Below are 21,540 nucleotides of genomic sequence, written 5' to 3' on the forward strand. Positions count from 1 at the left end.
GTGAACACTTGACATACTTTATACTTTCTCTTATATGACTTGTTGCAGCAGCCACAACCTTAAATCCTTCTTGAATAATAAGATTTAGCACATGTGCGGCACAACAATTATGAAAGAAATCACCTCTACAAGGGAGTAAATGCTTCTAAAAAAATCTCTCAATAAACTGATGAGATTATCATTAACTGTTGCATTATCCAATGAGACTCCAAATAGTTTGTCTTCGACCTGCCACTCATGTAAGGAACTTCAACATTGCATTAAATTAACATACTCTTGTAGTAGTTTATTCTACATTTACACTATTAAATATCTAACACAAAATCAGATAATCTTTCATTAATATAAAAGAACACAACCGTGGTACTAATATATTAAGCTGGAAAACCTTACTACCCAGAAATAATATCTAGCAACCCAGGGAGTTAGGCTTTCTGTATGATGTCTTTTTCCAGGCTTTTTCCATTGCTGTTGCCATCGCAATAATGTCGTAATAGCTGAGCATTGATTGCTTACCTTAAACTTCGTTTGCTGCTGGTTCGGTACAGAATTGTGATGGGCCGATTATTAGTGATATGTGGACGAAGCGGCAGAGGCATATATACAAGATGTTCTTCACCACAAACACAACAGAGAAGAAATTCATGTGCACCGCTGATTTGGAAACCACGCATACCCACCAAAATAAAGTTCTTCATGTGGCTCGCAGAGAAAGGGATGTGTCTAACATCCGACAATCTAGCCCTACGAAGATGACCACATCAACCGGGATGTAAGCTATGTCTGGAGCTTCATGAAACCTACGAGCATATATCTCTTCGTTATCCGCCCCTTCTCAACAGCTATGTGGACAGCGCTGCGAAACTGGTCAGGTGTTGCTTAAGTGCAGGGGCGGACGCACGATGGGCTGAGCGGGATCCTACGACCCCACTCAAAATTAATACTTACTGTATTACTAATGTATTACTAATGTATAACTAAGTAAGAAAGCTTCGAACATACTAACAATCCTAATAAAGTTTCCCACTCGATTTTTGGGTTAAGTCCGCTCCTGCTTACGTGCTGCCAAAAGACCGGGGTCTACGCCTGGGAGAGTGGTGGTTGCAGGCAAGAGACTGTTGTCGGACGAGCTACAGGACAAACTTCGACGCTTTGGTGCGACTCACATGTTTGATGACGTGGAAAGAGAGAAATGGCCAGGTGTTCAATGATCAGACATACAGGACTGGAAGCAGCATAGTCCACGAGATCAAGGAGGAAATACAGGTCTAGATTCTAGAAGTTGGCCGGCGTGTTAACCACGGATAGCGAGTAATCAGTATAGGTCTTCCTTTCTTTAGGTGACCTGAAGGGGGCGCCTTTTTAATTTGCAAGCATCCATCGACAGCCTCTTGTCGATGCTACTTGTCAAAAACATGTAAATTACTACTCCGTCTGTCTCTAAATGTTTGACGCCGTTAACCTTTTTATACACGTTTGACTATTCGTCTTATTAAAATTTATTTACATAATTATTAATTATTTTTATATCATTTCATTTATTGTTAAATATGTTTTTATGCATATATATAGCTTTACATATTATTATTTTTATATCGTTTCATTTATTGTTAAATATACTTTTATGCATATATATAGCTTTACATATTATTATTATTTTTATTTATCGTTAAATATACTTTTAGCATATATATAGCTTTACATATTTAAAAAACTTGAATAAGACAAATAGTCAAACATGTATAAAAAAGTTAACGGTCTCAAACATTTAAGGACGGAGGGAGTATTATCTTATTGAAATTTGACCACCCAACTTGGCAAAGGCCAGAAAAAAAAATCAGTGATATGTGGACCTAGCCCAGATACCACGACTATTATGACACCAAACAGTACTGCAGAGTGCCTATATCTCTTTGGTACATACTACAAAACCTTCACATCATTAGCGCCAAACCTGCTACTTTTCCTTGACTAGCTCCTTCTGCTGGTAACTGATAGATTGAGAGAGAGAGAGAGAGAGAGAGATGAGGCGTTGCAAGAGCGTCCATGGCTTCGCTTGGCTGGTGTTCGTCTACGCGTGCTGTGCAGCTGCTCAAGCTCAGCAAGCAGCACCAAGAACTGATCCAACTGAAGGTATGTTCTAAATATATCTTTCTGTAAATTAAATACTTCTGTGGATCTGTTCTAGCTACCACTTGGTTCAGGTGTTTCAGAAACCGGCAGGGATTACACCGCCATGATGCATGAACACTCGTTAACTAACCTGTTGCTTGGTATAAGTAAAATTCTTTCATACGCTAGTTGGTTCTGTAACAACCTGTTGCTTGATTCTATGCTTCACGTGTAAAAACCTGTACGATTCAATGGTCGAGAATAAAAGATAACTAGTACTGTAAACCTCATTATAGAGGGCAATTTCGTCGTTAAAATATGAATCTTCAGCCCAGCCCAACCTAGCCCAGAACAAAAGGAATCTCACGCACGTAAACAGCACCGGAGCAAGTCCGGACTAGTATTTTTTATAAAGTGATGTGCCTTACAGTGCCGGACTAGCATGTTGATCAGTGAGTAAGGCCGTGTTTGTTTGAGAGGCGGTACCGGGCATGAAAAAACGTACTAATATATTATTACATGATTAATTAATTATTAATTATTAAAAAAATATAAAATAGATTAATATATTTTTGAAACAACTTTTCTATAGAAAGTTTTTTAAAAAATACACCGTTTAGCAGTTTGGGAAACGTGCGCGCAGAAAACAAGGGGATAATTTAACTCAGAGCAAGTTCAATAGTATAGCCAACTACAAGCTCTAATTCATCTATAGTCAATCTAATAGCCAATTCATACAATATTTACCCACAAACCATTAATATATGGTTCCACCTATCATATACACATCGTGTCTTGCAGCCCGTGCTGCAGCCTACTCTTCCCTTTCTTCTGTTATCTCTTTAAATATATTTACGGCTGGCTTATAGTACCTGCTCTTAGAGGGGAACAACGAACAACGAACGTAGCCTTGTATATAAAAATAGGTGGTTCTTGATTAGTTACATGGATGAATAGCTGACTGTTCTGTGATTATTTTCATCCTCTGTGTGCAATTACTTCGTGATCGAATGTTGAATTTGGTGACTGGGTCATTGAGAGCAGCCAGTATTCGGCGTATCTCCTATTTTGCAATGTGCATGTCATCCTGGGATCGTCCTGGTTGCTGTTACGTCGAATGCGCTCTCAATGGCTATTGTTGTGTTATGTCCTTTGCTTCTGGACGCGGCTACGACATGCAATGGTGGCGGCCTGCCCGCCGGAGGAAGGAGGGGGACCGGCGGCGGGCCTGCTCGCCGGAGGAAAAGGGGGCGGCGCGGAGGAAGGAGGCGGAGGCGGTGGACTTGCTCGCCGGAGGAAAAGGGGGGCAGCGCGAAGGAAGGGGATGGTGTCGGCGAACCTGCTCGCCGGAGGAAGGATGGGGGTGGTGCTGAGGCATCGGTGCTGTGTGCGTGCGAGGAAAGGGATGTGTGAGAACGTCCGTTCTATTCTGGGCTGAAGACTTGTATTTTTAAGGACAAAACTGCCCCTATATATTGAGGTTTACAGTACTAATCATTTTTTAATCTTAACCATTAATACGCTTTAATTTTCATGCAAGTTTTTACCCGTGAAGCATAGAAACACATCTCGAAACGAAATCTTACTTGTACCAAGCAACAGGTTAGTTACAGAACTAACTTCCGAAATTCCGATAACTTACTTACAGTTAATGGCTAGTTTGACTTAAATCCTGGCCTCTTTCCTTAAAAAAAAAGTTATGGACTATAGGGAACGGAAGTGGCAGACAAGTTGGCCAAGCTTAGTTACGCTGTTTCCGATGTTTTACCAACCGAACCATCTAGAAATTGTAATGGTCCAACATATATATTATTAAACATAGCAGAATCATCATAGCTGTTAGAGCAAGTTCAATAATATAGCCAACTACTGACTCCAGTTCATTTATAGTCAATCTAATAGCCTATTCATAGAATAATTATCTACAAAACATTATTACATGGTCCCACATGTCATATACACTCTCTGTCTTGGAGTCCGCGTGCAGCTGACTACAAATTAGTAGTCCACCTCTCTTCTCTCTCCTCTCTTATCTATTTAAAATATATTTATAACTGGCTTATAGCCTGCTATTGTACCTGCCTTATGGTAAGAGTTGCCCTAGCTAACAGCAGAATAGTTTGAATTTTTGAGACAAGGTGGTACAAACCGTTATATATACTAATCGGTGGCTCTTTTGCAATCATTCACATTAATTATAGAAATAACGAAGGCTAGAAATTCTCACATAAATATAAAATGCTATAAATTCTCACATTAATACAAGAAAAATAAAAAAGAATCCAAGTAGAAATATAATTTAAGATATGCCAAATTCAGATTAGAAGATAAAGAGAATTAAAAAAGAAGGGTCCAACACAATATGGACTAATTAAAATTTAGAATAAAATAATAAAATACATAATTGATTACAATAAAGATTATAAATTAAACTAAAACTTTCGCTACAAAATTCAGAATAAAAAAGAATTAAAAGAAGAGTCCATATAGAACACAATATGCATAAATTAAATTCAGAATAAAAATATAGTAAAATAAGAAAGTTGATTACTATACAAATTCGAAAGTAAACTAAAACTTAACTACTGTATTCAGAATAAAAATAAAGAGAATTAAAATAAGAATCTATATAGAATGTGATGTGAATTATTAAAATTCAGAATAATATTATAAGTAAAAATTTATTTGATTAGAACACAATTTGCATTGTAAAATAAAACTTCCACTACAAGCCAAAAAAAATATATGACATTCAAAATAAAAATATAGATTTTTTTAAGCATTGATTTAGGATTACAGGGTTGGGAATTCTAGATTATAAATTTGTAGTTGTACGAATAATGCTTATTTGTATAAGATAAAATATTGAAATGAATAATACTTTTAAGTATTGTAATGGATTATGCTTGCATATATTAACATAGATAAAAAAATACAAGTATTAAATTGAGTGGAAAAAATTAAACCTAAAAGTAAAATAATAAATAGAACAACACCTAATATGAATTAAATAAACTATTTTCAGCCCGTGCAGTGATATGGCCTGATGGCTAGTCTCTACTATATATTAAGCATAAAAGCAGCATCATTGGTTGATAGGTGTGGCGATAATAGTTGTGGGTGCAATTGTGGGGAATTTTTTTATTTTTAAATATCTTTAATTAATAATTTTATTACTAACCATCGAAAAAAAATATTTTTATCGTATGAGCCTTTTGGCCACGCCACTAATACTGGCGTGGCGAGACAACGCTGCATGGGCAAAGTGTTTGATATGATAGGCTTGTCATGGCAAGTCACGCCAGTATCGGTGGCATGGCAAGCCTGTCGCGCTACTCACTTACATGGCAGCGTGTCTCGCCATGTCACCAATGTTAGAGTGATAAAAAGCTTTGTACAGTTAAAATATTTTTGTTCGAGATTTAGTAATAAAGTTATTTATTAACAATATTTAAAAATTAAAAAAAATCTCAATTGTGGGAGCCTCCCTCACGGTGGTTTGATAAAAAAAAAAGGGAGTTATGGGTGCGTTGCTCCGAGTTTTAGAGTTCAAATCTCGGCACTCATAAATATTACGTGCATACCCTTTCAACAAATAATTAGTAAAATCATGGATTTAACTGGTAGGCTTATTGAATATTGATACATCTGTTAGACTGTTACCCGGGAGGCGGATAGGAGGAAGAAATGGGAGTTCGAATGGATGATGCTAAGGAATTGAGTGAGCGAATCATTATTTTAAATAAGATATTATTTTCTAATATAAACTTTAGTATCTCTATATATATAATATCTAGAGGCATTGAAATTTTGCATTAACAGGTTGGTACTTTAATGTACTTAGAATTTTTATTATTAATAACAACGATAGGAGGAGGGAGTTAGGGATGAGTTCCGTGCTCTTATTGTCGGGATAATTATAAAGTAATGTAAAATCCTCTAGCTATCTACACTCGAGATTTTTATATTTAATATCACTTTTTATCTATGTTTGACTATTTGTCTTATTTAAAATATTATATAATTATTTTTTTGATTTTTTATCACTATAAATACTTTATGCGTGACCTGTATTTTTGCTAAAATATTTAAATAACACAAATGACCGTACGCACATATCCAAGTTAACGACGTTAAATGTAAAAGGCCAGAGGTAGTGCTAATTTTCATCACAAATACAACGTCTGATATTTTTTATTTGACACCTTTTAAATCTATATTTGATAATTCATCGTATTAAAAGAATTATATAATTATGTAATTATTTTGTTGTGATTTATTTTATTGCCAAAAGTACTTTAAGCCTGATTAATAATTTTATATATTTACATAAAAATTTAAATAAGAAGAATCGTCAATCGGTATATTTAAAAACCAACCGATTCAAATCCTACGCTTATCTCACCATTTTAAATTTCCAACCCTCTCTGTTCAGTAGCTGCACTGAACACGATACTGGCTAGATGGGGGCTGCGAGCGTCGCCGGCCTGGAATATCAGCGGCGAGCCCTGCAGCGGCGTCGCCGTCGACGGAACCGACGTCGACAACAACCCCAACATCAACGTGGCTATCAAGTGTGACTGCTCCTTCAATGCCAGCACCGTTTGCCACATCACCAGATTGTATGTACATGTATCCCTCAACCTGCCTCCGATGCACACCACATGTTTGACGCAATGACTACAAGTGGCCCTGACCATCTGTAGGATCCAAAGTGATTTCATTTGGCTCAGAAATCACTATCTTCAGTATCCAAAGCCTTCTAACATGTGTTTGTGTGTCCATTGATTCAGGAAGGTTTACGCACTAAACATTGTTGGTCAAATACCTGACGAGCTGCAAGATCTCACTTATCTGGACAACTTGTATGACATTTAACTTTGTTTTTCTCTCTTCTGAAGATAAAGCAGTAGAGCTACTTTCTTTAGAGGTTTTCCCAGATCTAGTAGGTTGATTTATTGCAGTTCAGATGCACTTGAGAGTGAAGAATAATATAGATGGTTGACCTATGTGAACAGTTGTATCATTGATTAATTTGTATTTTAGTGTAATTATGTAGCAACATATCACTTACAGAAAATTTGAAAGGTGCACCTTGTTACCATGTCAAAACCTAGGCCAAATATTTTTTTTTTTGGCAACTTATGTGCTATTGGCACATTTTAGTAGCAAACCAAACACTGTCAAAAACATTCAAAGTGCCACCAATTTGGTAGTGCACATTTTGGCTTCAAACCAAAATGGCCCTAACTAATCTTTTGACTCCAACTTCTTCTGTTATAATTATACTGAAGAAAATATCACTTTGAAGTCCTTGATCATGATTTGGTCTCCTTGTAGAAGATAATTTTCTAAATTGATCATGATTTGGTCTCCTTGTAGCAGATAATGTGCAGTGCATGATATAGAAGCATCTATGTTCGTATTCCAGTCTTGATGGTATTACACTAGTATGGAATAAATACCATATTCTACTGGTGTTTAGTACACTGTTCTCAATTTTGTTAGTTAAGCATTCAGTAAAATACTATCCTAATAACTAGCGAGAATCATCGGTGCAAGGCAGCCCGATCAATAATGAACTGTTTATGTTTAGCTTGATGGTTTTGTTGTTACTGATTACTGAAGGGATCTTCGGAAAAATTACTTGACGGGTCCCCTGCCATCGTTTATTGGAAAATTTTCTGCCATGCAGTACTTGTAAGAATCAGACTTGAAGCTCTAGTATCGTTTTATTTTCACTTAGAACTAGTCAGTTATTAATTTCTGTTTCTCTAATCAACACATGTTTAATAAAATGATAAGGGCGGTGTCCCTCAATCCACTATCTGGGCCTCTTCCGAGGGAGATCGGGAATCTTAGTAATCTCCTTTCACTGTAAGAGATATCTTCTTATTGCTCATTATCAACTAAACTCAACAATAAAAAGGGTTGTTCATCATGTTCTACTCGGGGTTGACGTTTATACTCCTATGGACTATCTGCAGTAAATTACGGCAAACAAAAAAAAGTGTAACTGATAAAACTTTTTATGAGTCACCTATGTTCACTAATTAGTAGTGCTGGTGTGCTATCAAAAATGACAAAAATTTTACAGAATTTTAAGCAGTTTTTTAAGCATGTTTCATGTCATGGAGGTAAATTTGTGCTCCTTTCTGTCCATAAATAAATAAAATCATAGCCAACATGTTTCTTTTGAATTTCAGGGGCATTAGTTCAACCAATTTTAGTGGTGAACTTCCTTCAGAACTGGGTAACTTGGAAAAACTCGAGCAAATGTAATACCATTTCTACTATAAGCTTCCAAACTTAGGCTCTTATGAACTACTACCTCCATCTCATAATATAAGAAATTTTGGCTATGCAAATATTGAGGTTGCAAAATTTTTATGAGGTCCATCTAAAGTAGACTGTAATTATTGTAGTCTTCCTATTCCAGGTATATTGTTAGTTCGGGCTTCAGCGGTCCATTTCCTTCAACGTTCTCAAAACTTAAGAATTTGAGGATCCTGTAAGCTACAAGGGTGCTCAAATATTATTTCCATTGTGTTTTCATATGTTCGAAGTAACACAATCTTTTTTCCTGCAGATGGGCATCAGACAATGATTTCACGGGAAAAATACCTGATTATTTTGGGGGTTTCCCAAATTTACAAGAATTGTAGGCCACATAAATCATCAATTACTTGATCCGCATAATTAATTATATATTCCAATTTATCCTAACTAGAAACATCAATGGAAAGTGTAGCATAACATCTCTCCTGCCTTTCTTGTCATTTACATGAACTTATTAGTCATAGTCCTAATTCCTAACAGGAGCACAGCACATTGCCTGACTCCACAATGATATAATCTACCCTTTTAACTGTGATATATTCTGATCTAATTGAAGTATTAACCTGTAGAAGGTTCCAAGGAAATTCTTTTCAAGGTCCGATTCCAGCAAGTCTGTCCAATCTAACCAGATTAACAACCTTGTATGTATTTTTATGTGATATTATTACCTCGATGAAACCGATATAAGTACCTTTTAGAAAAGATATTTTTTATGGGAAAGTTTATCTATTAAGTGTTCATGTTGCAGGCGGATCGGTGATATTATAAATGGGAGCTCCTCACTGTCTTTTATCTCTAATATGACATCTTTGAATGTCTTGTACGATGAAATTCCTTTGCTATAGAGCTTATGACTGATAAGTCTTCACAACGTACAAGTTACTGAGGCTAGATACTTTTCTTACAGAGTACTAAGGAACTGCAAGATATCTGATAATCTCGAAGCAGTGAACTTCTCTAATCTTGCGGGGTTAACCTTACTGTAAGAAATTTTTTCCCCTGCTCATCACTTCTTCATAAGTTTGATATAAACCATCTGTTTGAACAGTATTGCTTCTGTGTTGGCACAGGGACTTGAGCTTTAACAATATCACAGGTCGTGTTCCTCAATCCATCCTGAATCTAAATAAGCTTGGCTTCTTGTAAGACATTATTCTTTCTGAATATTTTCTATTCCTGTCATACAATGACCTCAAGATGATTTTCTTCTGGGAATCATACTGAACTGTACATAAATCAGGTTTCTTGGGAACAACAGCCTTTCTGGAAGCTTGCCATATTTCAAAAGCCCTTCACTAAACAATTTGTATGTCTTGTAATTATTATCGGATTACGGCACATATTACTGTCAAGTGTTCGAATGTTGTATTTAATTTTTTATTACTTCTAATGGAACTTCTGCAGAGATTTTTCATATAACGGCCTCTCTGGAAGCTTTCCTCCATGGGTTACAGGGAACAATTTCCAACTGTAAGTTCCATGATCTGAAATTTCCTTAATGAAGGCAGATGGGGGAAACATGCATAGTCTAGGTTGGGCATATATGTTCCCTAACAAGTTGGCTATTTTGTGCTCTGTAAGGAATCTGGTGGCTAATAATTTCGTTCTTGATGGAACTAACAATAGGTACGTATTGCATTTAATTGACTTTGAAGAAATAATTTTTTAATGAAAATAGTTATGTGTAATCTGTGGTTGGCAACTCAATTATGTGTGCAGCATTTTACCTTCAGGGCTAAACTGTCTCCAGCGAGATACTCCTTGTTTCCGTGGTTCTCCAGAATGTATAGTTCAAAGTTTCAAACTCTTGACTCCCATTGGTAGTTGATATGATCTCAGTAACATTATAGCTATCTGAACTGCAGATTATTCCTTTGCCGTGGACTGTGGCAGTAATAGATCTACAAGGGGATCAGATAATACGTTATATGAAACCGATGCTCAAAACATTGGGCCTGCATCTTATTTTGTTAGCGAGCATGCAAGATGGGGTTTAAGCAGTGTAGGAAGATTCAATGAGGCTCTGGACGGAAGTTATGAAGTATATAGCTCCCAGCCGTTTCAGAGTACACTTAACTCAGAATTATTCCAGACTGCAAGGATGTCACCATCATCACTTAGATATTATGGTATTGGACTGGAAAATGGGAATTACACTGTCGTACTTCAGTTTGCAGAGTTCGATTATCCAAACTCGCTGACTTGGCAAAGTATTGGACGAAGAGTTTTCAACATATATGTCCAGGTTCGTATTGAGTACTTCTCCTGGTGCATCGCCCAAATGCTAATTCGGTTATGAAGAAACATGATGTCTTGTGCATGCCAAGCATGGAACATTTTCTAACTATACATTTTTATAGGGTGATCTGAAAGAAAAGGACTTCAATATAAGGAAGACAGCTGGTGGAAACTCTTTTATAGCTGTTAATAAGAGCTATATTGCCACCGTATCCAAAAACTTCCTCGAGATCCATCTGTTCTGGGCTGGGAAGGGCACTTGTTGCATTCCTACTCCAGGACACTATGGGCCTATGATCTCAGCATTAAGCGTGACCCCAAGTACTGCCCCTGTCAATCAATAGGCACTTCACTTGCAAACAGTATATTGCATTGTTTTTCTTTTATGTGTAAAACTCCTGTTTCAGATTTTATTCCTACTGTGCGAAATGGTTTTCCCAGAAAGAAAAGTAAAGCAGGGACAATTTCTGGAGTAATCGTTGGCACTTCATTATTTGTATTAGCAGCCGTAGTTGGAGTATTTATGTTGTTAAAGAAGAGAAGGACAATGGCACAACGGAGAGAAGGTAGACATATCACTTCTGACATTTCACTTAAATGACTGATTCTATTTCTAACTCGTTCCAACATGTCGTGGAAAAAATTTGCAGACTTCTACAACATGGTTGGAAGGCCTAATATCTTCAGCAATGCTGAGCTTAAGTTAGCCACAGAAAATTTCGGATCTCAAAACATTCTTGGAGAAGGAGGATATGGGCAAGTCTACAAGGTTAGTTATTTCCCTAATTTCTACTGTAAATTGTAGCAGAATATTATCTTTTTTTGCGAGAAAAGTATTTATCTGATTTGGAAATAAGGAAATTTCATCTTTTTCCCAGGGTAAGTTAACGGATGGAAGGGTGGTAGCTGTGAAACAACTTTCTCAATCATCTAATCAGGGAAAAAGGCAGTTTATGACAGAGGTTGCAACAATTTCTTCCGTGCAACACCGGAACCTTGTGCAATTATATGGTTGTTGCATTGACAGTAATACACCCTCGTTAGTTTATGAATACCTCGAAAATGGAAGTTTAGATCAAGCACTCTTTGGTAAGCTCACATTGTACATGTATCACTATCACTTGTCAAATTGACTATGCTACAAGCCTGCAGCATCCCCAACAGCTCTTCTATCTCATCCTCTATTCTAAAAATAGAGGATGAAGGGTAAAAGTAGAGCTCTAACAGAACATCTATCATATTCTTTATTTTTAGATGTCATTTATATTAGAAGAGAGAAATCCATATTTAGATGTTTTCTCCATCCTCCAAAGAGATATGAAAGATGTCATATATAGATGATCTACTGGAGTATAAAGATATATGAAGGATAAAATTGTTTTAGATGATCATCCAAATAAAGATATAGATGACCAAATTTAGATAAACTGTTGGGGATGCTTTAAGAGCTTGCTAGGGAGCTACTTTTGTGTCATGAACTTTTTTAAGTTTTTATTCTCTTGATTTTCCCATCATCGCATTTATCTATATCCTTATTACTGTAAATACAGGAGATAGTAGGTTGAACCTTGGATGGTCAACACGTTTTGATATCATTTTAGGCATTGCAAGAGGCCTAAGTTATCTTCATGAGGAGTCTACTATGCGGATCGTGCATCGGGACATCAAGGCCAGTAACATCCTACTAGGTCCTGATCTAACCCCCAAGATATCGGACTTTGGGCTTGCTAAGCTCTACGACGAGAAGAAGACTCATGTCAGCACAAAAGTTGCCGGCACATTGTAAGCACACATACATCTGATGGCCCTAAGAGTGTACCTTGTAACCTATTCTGATTGAACTTGCCTATGCTTTGTGAAGTGGGTACCTGGCACCTGAGTATGCAATGAGAGGCCATTTGACTGAAAAGGTCGATGTTTTTGCATTCGGAGTGGTGGCTCTAGAGACAATAGCTGGTCAATCAAACACTCACCACTCCCTCGTAGAAGGCAAGGCCTCTCTCTTTGAACGGGTAAGCTGATAAGCAATCTTTGCATTCGAGAGAAGGCATTGGTTTATTCTTTTCAATTGTAGGTTTATTGAAAGATGTTCCTACATACGTGAATTTTTCTAGGCCTGGGCTCTCTATGAAAGAGAGGAAGCACTCGGAATCGTGGATCCAAGGCTCGAAGAAATCAATGGCGAGGAGGTCTTCAGGGCCATACATATCTCGCTTCTTTGCACCCAGGGCTCACCGCACCAAAGACCACGAATGTCGAGAGTCGTGGCAATGCTCACAGGAGAAATTCCGGTGGCTGCTATGGTGACGAAGCCGAACTACATCACTGAGTGGCAGTTCAGGGGCCATGGCGCCAACAGCAGCAGCTCAGGGTCTACTGCCGATGAGTTCAGTGGGCAGAGGGGTACCATCCCTCTCACGCCTTCCCCAGCCATCACCGGAGCAATTGATCCACATTGTCGATGACTGCAAGGTTGCAAACTGTAGCTGGTGATCTTTGTTTGGAGTGAGTTTAGTTTTGGACATTACTGATCATGTCCACATAAATTTTATGTTCATGTGAGTCATAGCAAGTAAAATTGATGTGCTGGGTGCTGCTACTGTTTTGTGTAATGTTAATACAGGAGCTTAGGATTTAGGAAGAATTCTGGTCATATTGAATATATAACATCACTAAATGTTTGTCAGTGCGTTTCGCAGCAAATTTCAGTAAACCACTATAATAAGCTTGTTTATGCCTTAGGCTGTCTTCACCTTATTGTTGATTCGCGACCTGAATTCTGCTGTTTAAATTTATTAACTAGTAATCATGAACGTCATTTTGGCAACACATATTTATTGAATGGGTAACAAAATTAGAACAATCGACATGACCGGTTTTATTCGGTGCACTCCATATGAATTCTTTAGGTAACAGAAGAGGTAAAATATATTCATAGAGAATTTCTAATTTCGGACTAACAAAGGTAAAAATTAACAATCATCAGGCACACAAAAGCCTCATTGAAACAGCATGGCTGGAATCTTTCTAGACTTAAATTTGGGATTATTATTATTATTACTACTATTACTATTATTATTATTTTATATGCTAAAATTCAGGACCACATCAATGGCTTTGATTGGGCCACGTGGCCACGCTGTCCATCGCCGCCGCTGGCTCACGAATCGATGGTGAGAAATCGCTACGGTGGATCTTGATTCTCCATCCAGCCATCTCCTCATCCTCAGGTCTCTAGTCTAGTCATGACCAAATAAAATGGGCTCGTCACGACAGCATGGCTGGACACGGCCTGTTAGGCACGAAACTTGTAGCAAGTTGTGTTGTGCCAGTCCACGTGCCGAGACAACGGCCCAAACACAGGCCAGGAGGCTACGGGCCCAAATGTGGCACATGGGCCAGCCAAGGACCATTAGCATGTGTTGCTCCACAAAATTTGAAAACTAAGGCAGAAAAAGGAGAGAATAGTGAAAATTAAGAAAAAAAAAGAAAAAAAAGAGTGAAAACTAAAAAAAAAAGGAAAATAGTTGTTAGGGTTTTCATGGTTTTATGAACCTACTACCTCATCAGCCTCATGGCCACCGCCCCTCTGCGTTCCACCCCCTAAAAGTTGGATCTGGCCACCCCCGAGCTTAAGAAGTTAAAACTCATTATCGACTCTTGTTACATTCACGTTAGCACTAAAAACCTATTTTATAATGATGCGTACAAAGGTAGAATCAGGTATAATTTCTTCATTGATACAATAAAATATTTTTTACAATGCAAAAAAGTTTATTTCTTCTTTCCACTTTTTCCTCCATGTCACCAAATTTGCTTAGGACATGTTCAAAGGTAGAGCTCATTATTGACTTTTATCTGATCCACGTCAGCAATAAAAATCTATTTTATAATTATACGTACAAAGGTAGAGTCAGGTATGATTTCTTTATTAATGTAATAAAATATTATGTTAGTTTCCATTTTATCCACCTTCATGTAAGAAAGTTTCTTTAATAAATGCTAAGAGAGTTTTCTTTAATAAATGCTAAGAGTCGACTCTAAGTTGTTGTCATGTATGATAGCAACTTTTCTCTCTCCTTTCTTCTCTTTCCTCCATGTCACTAAATTTGATTACGTAGCAATTGAGAGAGTCATCTAATAAACATCTAATGCCACCATGGGCAGGTGTCAAGAGGTGGCTGGGTCATTGTTGATATTCTACAACAGATGGACACTTATCTTTTCACTTTTGCTTATGCTTATAAGCTAAAATTTGAATATTTAAATTTTTAACATTAAATTTGGAGTTGATTTTAAGACTTTCATCAAAGTATATTTTTCAGTCTTAGCTTTTAGATCGCTAAGAATACGTATATAAAAATTTTATTCATAAATTATTTTTTATTTGTAAATATATTGTTTGATGAAAAAGCCAAACAATCGCCCCCAAAACATCGGAGGGTGTGCGGACGCAACGCCGTCATCTACACACATTTCCATCTGTCCTCGTACTTGTGAGTGTTCATGCTCTCTCTAATCCTCGATGCAACTTTTATTGACAGTTTTGCATTCTCATTTTACGCTTTTGATCATGCTTATAAGACAAAATTTTAATTTTTAACTTTAAATTTAAAGTTGATTTTGAGATTTTTTCATTAAAATTTATTTTCTTCGTTTGACTTTTAGATCGCTAAGAATACGTATATAAAATTTTTATTCACAAATTATTTTTTGTTTGCAAATTTGGAGATGATTTTAGGATTTTTTTTCACCGAAGTTTATTTTCTAGCTTTGGCTTTTAGATTGTTAAAAATACGTACACAAAAGTTTTATTCATAAATTATTTTTTATTTGCAAATATGACTTGGAATTAGCATCTTACCTTTCTAAAGCAGTTAATTCCATCATTTATGCCATTAAATACCTATAAAAATTAGATGATCTTTCATCTTAATTTACGGAAAGAACATAGTATACTGTTACTCTTTCGTATTTTAATAAATAAATACATCATTTTTTGGCACACATATAATCATTTACCTTGTTAAAAAAATTTACGCAAATATATGAAAATATAAGCTATAATTAAAATACATTTAGTAATAAATCTAATAACAATAAAATAAATAATAATTACGTAAGTTTTTTAATAAAACGAGTAGTTATGTGAAAAAAAATTAACGGCGTCATCTGTTAAAATACGGAGAGAGTATATATTAATTGCCATGGATCTGTTGCAGAATCTTGTGCTTTATGTGTATATGTACTCTGTTCTTGGGAGATGTTTATCCGATCTACCAACAACATGACAAAGTTGTTGAATTACTTGTCATGGTCTTCATTGTATGTGTGGTGACTGATAATGTAATATCGGTCATGGTTCGGGATCTTTGCCCGTTATAGATATATCGATAACGGAAAGTTTATGTGGGTCCATGGTTAAAACTCACGGACCGTTACCGATATTATTCATCTGTATCAAGTCGTTCCCCCCATGACAGATATGTTTTGGTTCGAGTAACTATTTCTCCATCACGGGGAGATACCGTGATAGATACGTGTTTTGGCCTGTGATGGCTAAGGGGGTAATGTAGTAGTGGTGCTAGCTTTTTGGTGCTTTCTGCTATGGTTTTGGGAGGTATGTGCATGCCTACTTGGACTGTACAGTCCAAAGAACAACATAATCAAATATGTCCTTTTAATAGTCCTTTTGTTTCTAGTTAGAACACTACAACTTCCTTTCAGTTGTTTTGCCTTCCTGATTATGTGCTGCAATTGTTGTATAATCACTAGGCTCCTATTTTCCATAGAAATAATGTTGCTTTAATGACACAGGTAGTGAAGATGCTTAATTTGGCACACTGGCAGCTTGTTTTGGTACTGCTTCAGCAAGAAAAATCTACTTATAAACTAATTTTGGTAACCCATTGGTGTCATCTAAGAACACTTGTGTTGTTACCATCTATTGACAGTATGTCACTGCATGGATCACTGTAATGGCCTAATTTCTTTTGTCGAATGTTGATCTATGAATTAGTTATTTTGTCAATCTATGAATTAGTTATTTTATCAATCTATGAATAAGTTATTTTGTCAATCTATGGATTAGTTATTTTGTCAATGTATAGCTATGAACATTCTTTCATGGATGAAGTAACAATTTGAATTATTATCTTCACTACTGTATTGTTTAGTTGGAATGAATTAGGATACTACACCATTGTTGTTGATAAATCCTTCTGGTATGTGCTTATGTGATAAATCACATGATTTATTTTATTGATTGAACAAAGTCTTCAGTTTATGGTTCACAGAACTGACTACACAGCTGATGTTTACAGTTTTAAGAATTAAATGCAACCTGCTTAGCTGGAGATGGCTTAGAGACAGCATGTACGGTAAAGATCATATGTTAAATCATCTATAGATGATGTGCATGATACTAATAGTAAGACGTTTACTCTATTATTGCCTTTGCCCTTATGTAAGAAGCTCTGGAATTTAAAGTGGCAGGCTGTTAATTAAATAGATTTAACCATGTGACAAAAGTGCCATTTTATAAATTGTTGCTACATCAATCGATCGAACAATTAGCTCGTGAATAGTTTTCTCCGTTTCAAAATATAAATGTTTTTAGGATTTTAAATATTATTTTATAATAAAAGTACTACTTCTCATATCACATCCATCACTTTTAATTTAATTTTTTTTATTCTATCTCCGCTTATCCTTGATCTCATTCATCATCCATTTATTGAAGAATACTTTAGTATTTTCTTTTTAATTTTAATCCCTATAAAGCAATCTAAAATTGCTATATATATGATAAAAATCATACGATTAACGTACTATCCACTAATAGAATCACAAGAATTGCCCAGAGTCTAGTTAAAAATGCTATGAACAGTCAGGAACATTTAGGTGGCCGATCGTTTTATATTTGACCAAAGGTTATAATAGGATTACTCGACTAGTTAGCATGTGGCTGACGGTATATTTTAGTAACCAAGGGTTTTACTATACCTCTCGAAAATAGTTATAAGTGGCCGACGGGGTATAATAGTAACCGAGGTTTTAATATACCTCTCAGAAATGGTTATAAGTGGCCGACGGGTATAATAGTAACCTTTTTCTTTGATCATATGGCCACTGCTTGCTTCAAGCGGGGTAACGACGGCTGCTGTTTTATCGTGCGTTAATTGTACGGTAAAATCGTATATAAATATTTGTATTTTAGAATAGACGAGCATTCGTAGGTGTTGACGTTAAAAATATGATCTGACGTGTTACGCACGAAGGCCTGGAAGTCAATCTTAGACAGCTTCAATGTAGGACCTAAATTCTTGGAAGGTACGCGGGCATGCCAGTCAGTTTGATTCTACAACTGACAATCGGCTGTAAAAAACTTGGATCAGCTAGAAACTTGATAGAAGCAAATTTGAATTAAAATATTAAACCAACATAATCTGCCAAGTTACTTATTAATCTTAGTCGATTAGACGAGCCCCTATAACCAGATCAAACTAGACGTGCAGAGATTGGACTTAACCACGACAGTATGCAGTCGAGCACAATATGATTATAGAAGAACATGAAGATCGATAAGGCTAATAAATAAACCGACGAATTACTTAGAATAAACAATGAATCATATGTTACGATCGGCTAAACCCAATTTGTATATGATTCTCACAAGCTGATGCAATGTAAATAACTGCTGATCTAACTAAATCAAACAGATTGGTACAAAAATAATACAGTAAGGCAATTAACTACTCTATTGATGTGAATATAATGAATATGTAGATCGACAAAGATCATCGGCTATAAACGACTGACAAACGACCAAGATCTATAAAATATCTAGCCCAGATTGCTAGGAATAATCATAGAAGATCGGATCCAACCGAGACAGTTCAAGATTACGCTTAATAATGTTAGGATAGATACTAAACAGATCTAGATTTCTATCAAGCCAATGAACCGATGACCAGAAACTTATCGGCTGGTACTCCGATAAAACAATGAACAAAATACATCGATCTGATATAAACCATCTGTCAAACGCAATCTACTAGATCGGACCTAACCGAGACAGTACCAGATTGAATATGTCAAACAGCAAATATCAAACCCACATAAATCGTCTAAAGTGGTCGACTAGATCAACTCAAGATACAGAAGTAACTCAAGTTGAAACTGATACGATAACTAGTAATCGCACGACCAAATTAGAAGATTGGACCGAACCGAGACAATCCTAATCTAGCAGATGCGATTACTGTGGCCCGGCGGAATGTAGGACTTATCCCTCCACTGAAGATCTGAAGCGATGCAACCCCACGTCAGGTGCCAAGTTTCGCCGGAGATAAAACCTCGGTTAGGAGGGTGGCGATGCGCCGAAATTTAGTTGATCTGATTGTAGATGATTTATAATGACCCTGGCCATACATATTTATACCCTCGGGTGGACGCTAGTCCATGTCGGACACGACTCCTAATAGATAAAAAGAAATAACAAAATCTATCTCTAACACGACACGGTTTCTAATAGATAAAAGAAAACAAACAAGTCCCGATCGGACTATAATCTCTTAGAGATAAATTCTAACTAACTCTAATAGATAAATTTACACCGTTAAGCCTTGGTCTTCACGATTTCCTATTGAATTCGAACTCTTCCGGATAAAATATCTATCGGCGATTGCACCTTTCCTTATTCGAATCCAATACGGAAATTTACCGAATTTTGGTGTTAACAGTAAGGTCATGACACATGCATGCATATGCAATCGGTCGAGTCATCGGCTGCAAATTAGTTAAGAGCAAGTTCAATAGTATAGCTAACTGCTAGCTTTAATTTATCTATTGTCAATCTAATAGTCAATTCATACAATAACTACCTATAAAATATATACTAGCATGTCTTATCTGTCATACATACTTTGTGTTTTGGAGTATGTGTTACAGCTGGCTACGAATCTATAGCTCACTCCTCTTATCTCTCCTCTTTTATCTACTTAAAATATATTTATAGCGGAGTATGCTATTGTAGTTGCTCTAAAGAGAAAGCAGTGGGAAAAAAAAGTCCTGTCCCATGCGTGCATGGACAGCTTCCTATGCAGTGATTAGTCAACGAATTAATTGAACCTCTTTGGTTGAATTCTTTTCTACTTGATTATTTTTTGGTTTCTATGCGTATGTTTCTAGACTGTTAAGCAGCGTAATTTTTTATACAAAATGCTTATATAAAGAAGTTTATCATCTCACCACTATAGAGTAAATTTTTAATTATATATTAATTAATTTTATCATTTATACTATTAAATAAATATCTGTAGAAAATCAAATAGTCCTATGTCGACCAAAAGAAGATAGCCTTGGCCTTTGATTAATCAGTTAGCAGACATGCCCAAGACGTACCATTATTATTAGCAGTTCTTTTGACATGTAGACTACTCGATTGGTCCGACTTTATGTCTCAATCTGTAATGTAGACGCGTGCATTTTCAAATGATGGAATGGTTTACTGCTTCTTCTAATTTCAGCCATCGATTGATTTATGGAGTTGATAGGGGCCACGTAGTACAATGCAACTCATATGTTTGGCATCCCCAGCTCAGAGGAAATTCCTGATATTTCCACACAATTAAGTCACTGTCGATCACCCGAGATGGAATGGTCGGATGGACGTACGTTGTGTCCTCACAGCTCAAAACTAATTAACCTTGTGATCCTAATCTATAGTACTCTTTTAAAACAGTTAGTGATCAATGGTGACGATGAATCTATCACATCATCTTCTTCCATCTTTTTTTAATAAATTATGCTTTAAAATTCTTAGTATTAGAAACAATTATATCTACATGAGTAGCCATATATAACGTTAAGGTGCGTTTACCTATTGACAAAAGTGGGTGACATATTTCATGTAAACATATTTTTATTTACTTGGAACAATATTTATAATATTTTTTCATTTGTCTATGCATGGGCATTCAACCAGTATTTAATAAAAATCATTATAACAGAAGGTAGCATGCAACGCCAATTACTGAAATAAAATTGCACCCCATTGTTTGGTTTTTTGGTGGAAAAAGTCAAACCGCATATTTGCAAACCAAAAATAATTTGTAAATAATACTTTTATATATGTTCTCGGTAATCTAAAAGTAAAGATTGAAAAATAAACTATGAATTTTTTTAAGTCAACTCTAAATTTAAGGTTAACAATTCAAATTTTGTCTTATAAGCATATATAAGCAAAAGGAAAAGAGGCCCTCAGTATGCATCTCTATCAAACCGGAATATAAGGGCTCGTTTAGTTCCCAAAAACATCACATTGAATCTTTGGACACCGAGTATTAATCATAGATGAAAAAAACTAATTGCACAATTAAGGAAAAATCGTGAGACGAATCTTTTGAGTCTAATTCATCCATGATTAATTAGCCATAAGTGCTATAATAATCCACATGTGTTAATGATTGATTAATTAGACTCACAAAGTTCGTCTCGTGGTTTCCAGGCGAGTTATGAAATTTATTTTTTCATTCATGTCCGAAAACCATTTACGACATCCGGTTAAACGTATGATGTGACACCCAATTTTTTTTTTCGCGAACTAAATGGGGCCTAACAATACAGTCCAAAGTGAAAAAGAAAACGTGTGATACGGTTCGTCAGTGTACACGCCTTCGACTTTGATTAGCCTTCTAGCTAATACAAACACTACACACTGATTCTCGTTTCTCAATGTGAGCCGGCCGGGCTGGTGCTGCTCAAGTTGCTCATGGTGCCGATCGACATGTTATGCACGCTTCTGCACATGTATTGATACAAGCAGTTCCAATATTCGAGACGAGTTCG

At 36.2% G+C, this 21,540-nt stretch overlaps 1 protein-coding gene across 2 annotated transcripts; it reads left to right on the top strand.

The window, feature by feature from the left end:
- Positions 1–1,956: 1,956 nt before the first annotated feature.
- LOC102722792 (probable LRR receptor-like serine/threonine-protein kinase At1g56130) lies at positions 1,957–13,425 on the top strand. 2 transcript variants are annotated; one of them, XM_006659854.2, is made up of 24 exons: positions 1,957–2,133; positions 6,548–6,734; positions 6,906–6,977; positions 7,741–7,812; positions 7,918–7,989; positions 8,319–8,390; positions 8,552–8,623; positions 8,702–8,773; positions 9,021–9,092; positions 9,200–9,271; positions 9,359–9,433; positions 9,522–9,593; positions 9,692–9,757; positions 9,856–9,921; positions 10,033–10,077; positions 10,171–10,235; positions 10,317–10,696; positions 10,812–11,010; positions 11,097–11,255; positions 11,340–11,458; positions 11,568–11,778; positions 12,240–12,471; positions 12,551–12,701; positions 12,804–13,425. In XM_006659854.2, exons 1-24 carry the CDS (start codon positions 2,025–2,027, stop codon positions 13,152–13,154), a joined length of 3,063 nt encoding a protein of 1,020 aa, XP_006659917.1. In that variant the 5' UTR covers positions 1,957–2,024; the 3' UTR covers positions 13,155–13,425. The 2 variants fall into 2 exon arrangements, with proteins under 2 accessions (XP_006659917.1, XP_040382780.1); XM_040526846.1 differs by having other exon boundaries at positions 12,291–12,471.
- Positions 13,426–21,540: the final 8,115 nt, after the last annotated feature.

This window comes from Oryza brachyantha, chromosome 8 (assembly GCF_000231095.2).
Source record: "Oryza brachyantha chromosome 8, ObraRS2, whole genome shotgun sequence".
NCBI lineage: Eukaryota > Viridiplantae > Streptophyta > Magnoliopsida > Poales > Poaceae > Oryza > Oryza brachyantha.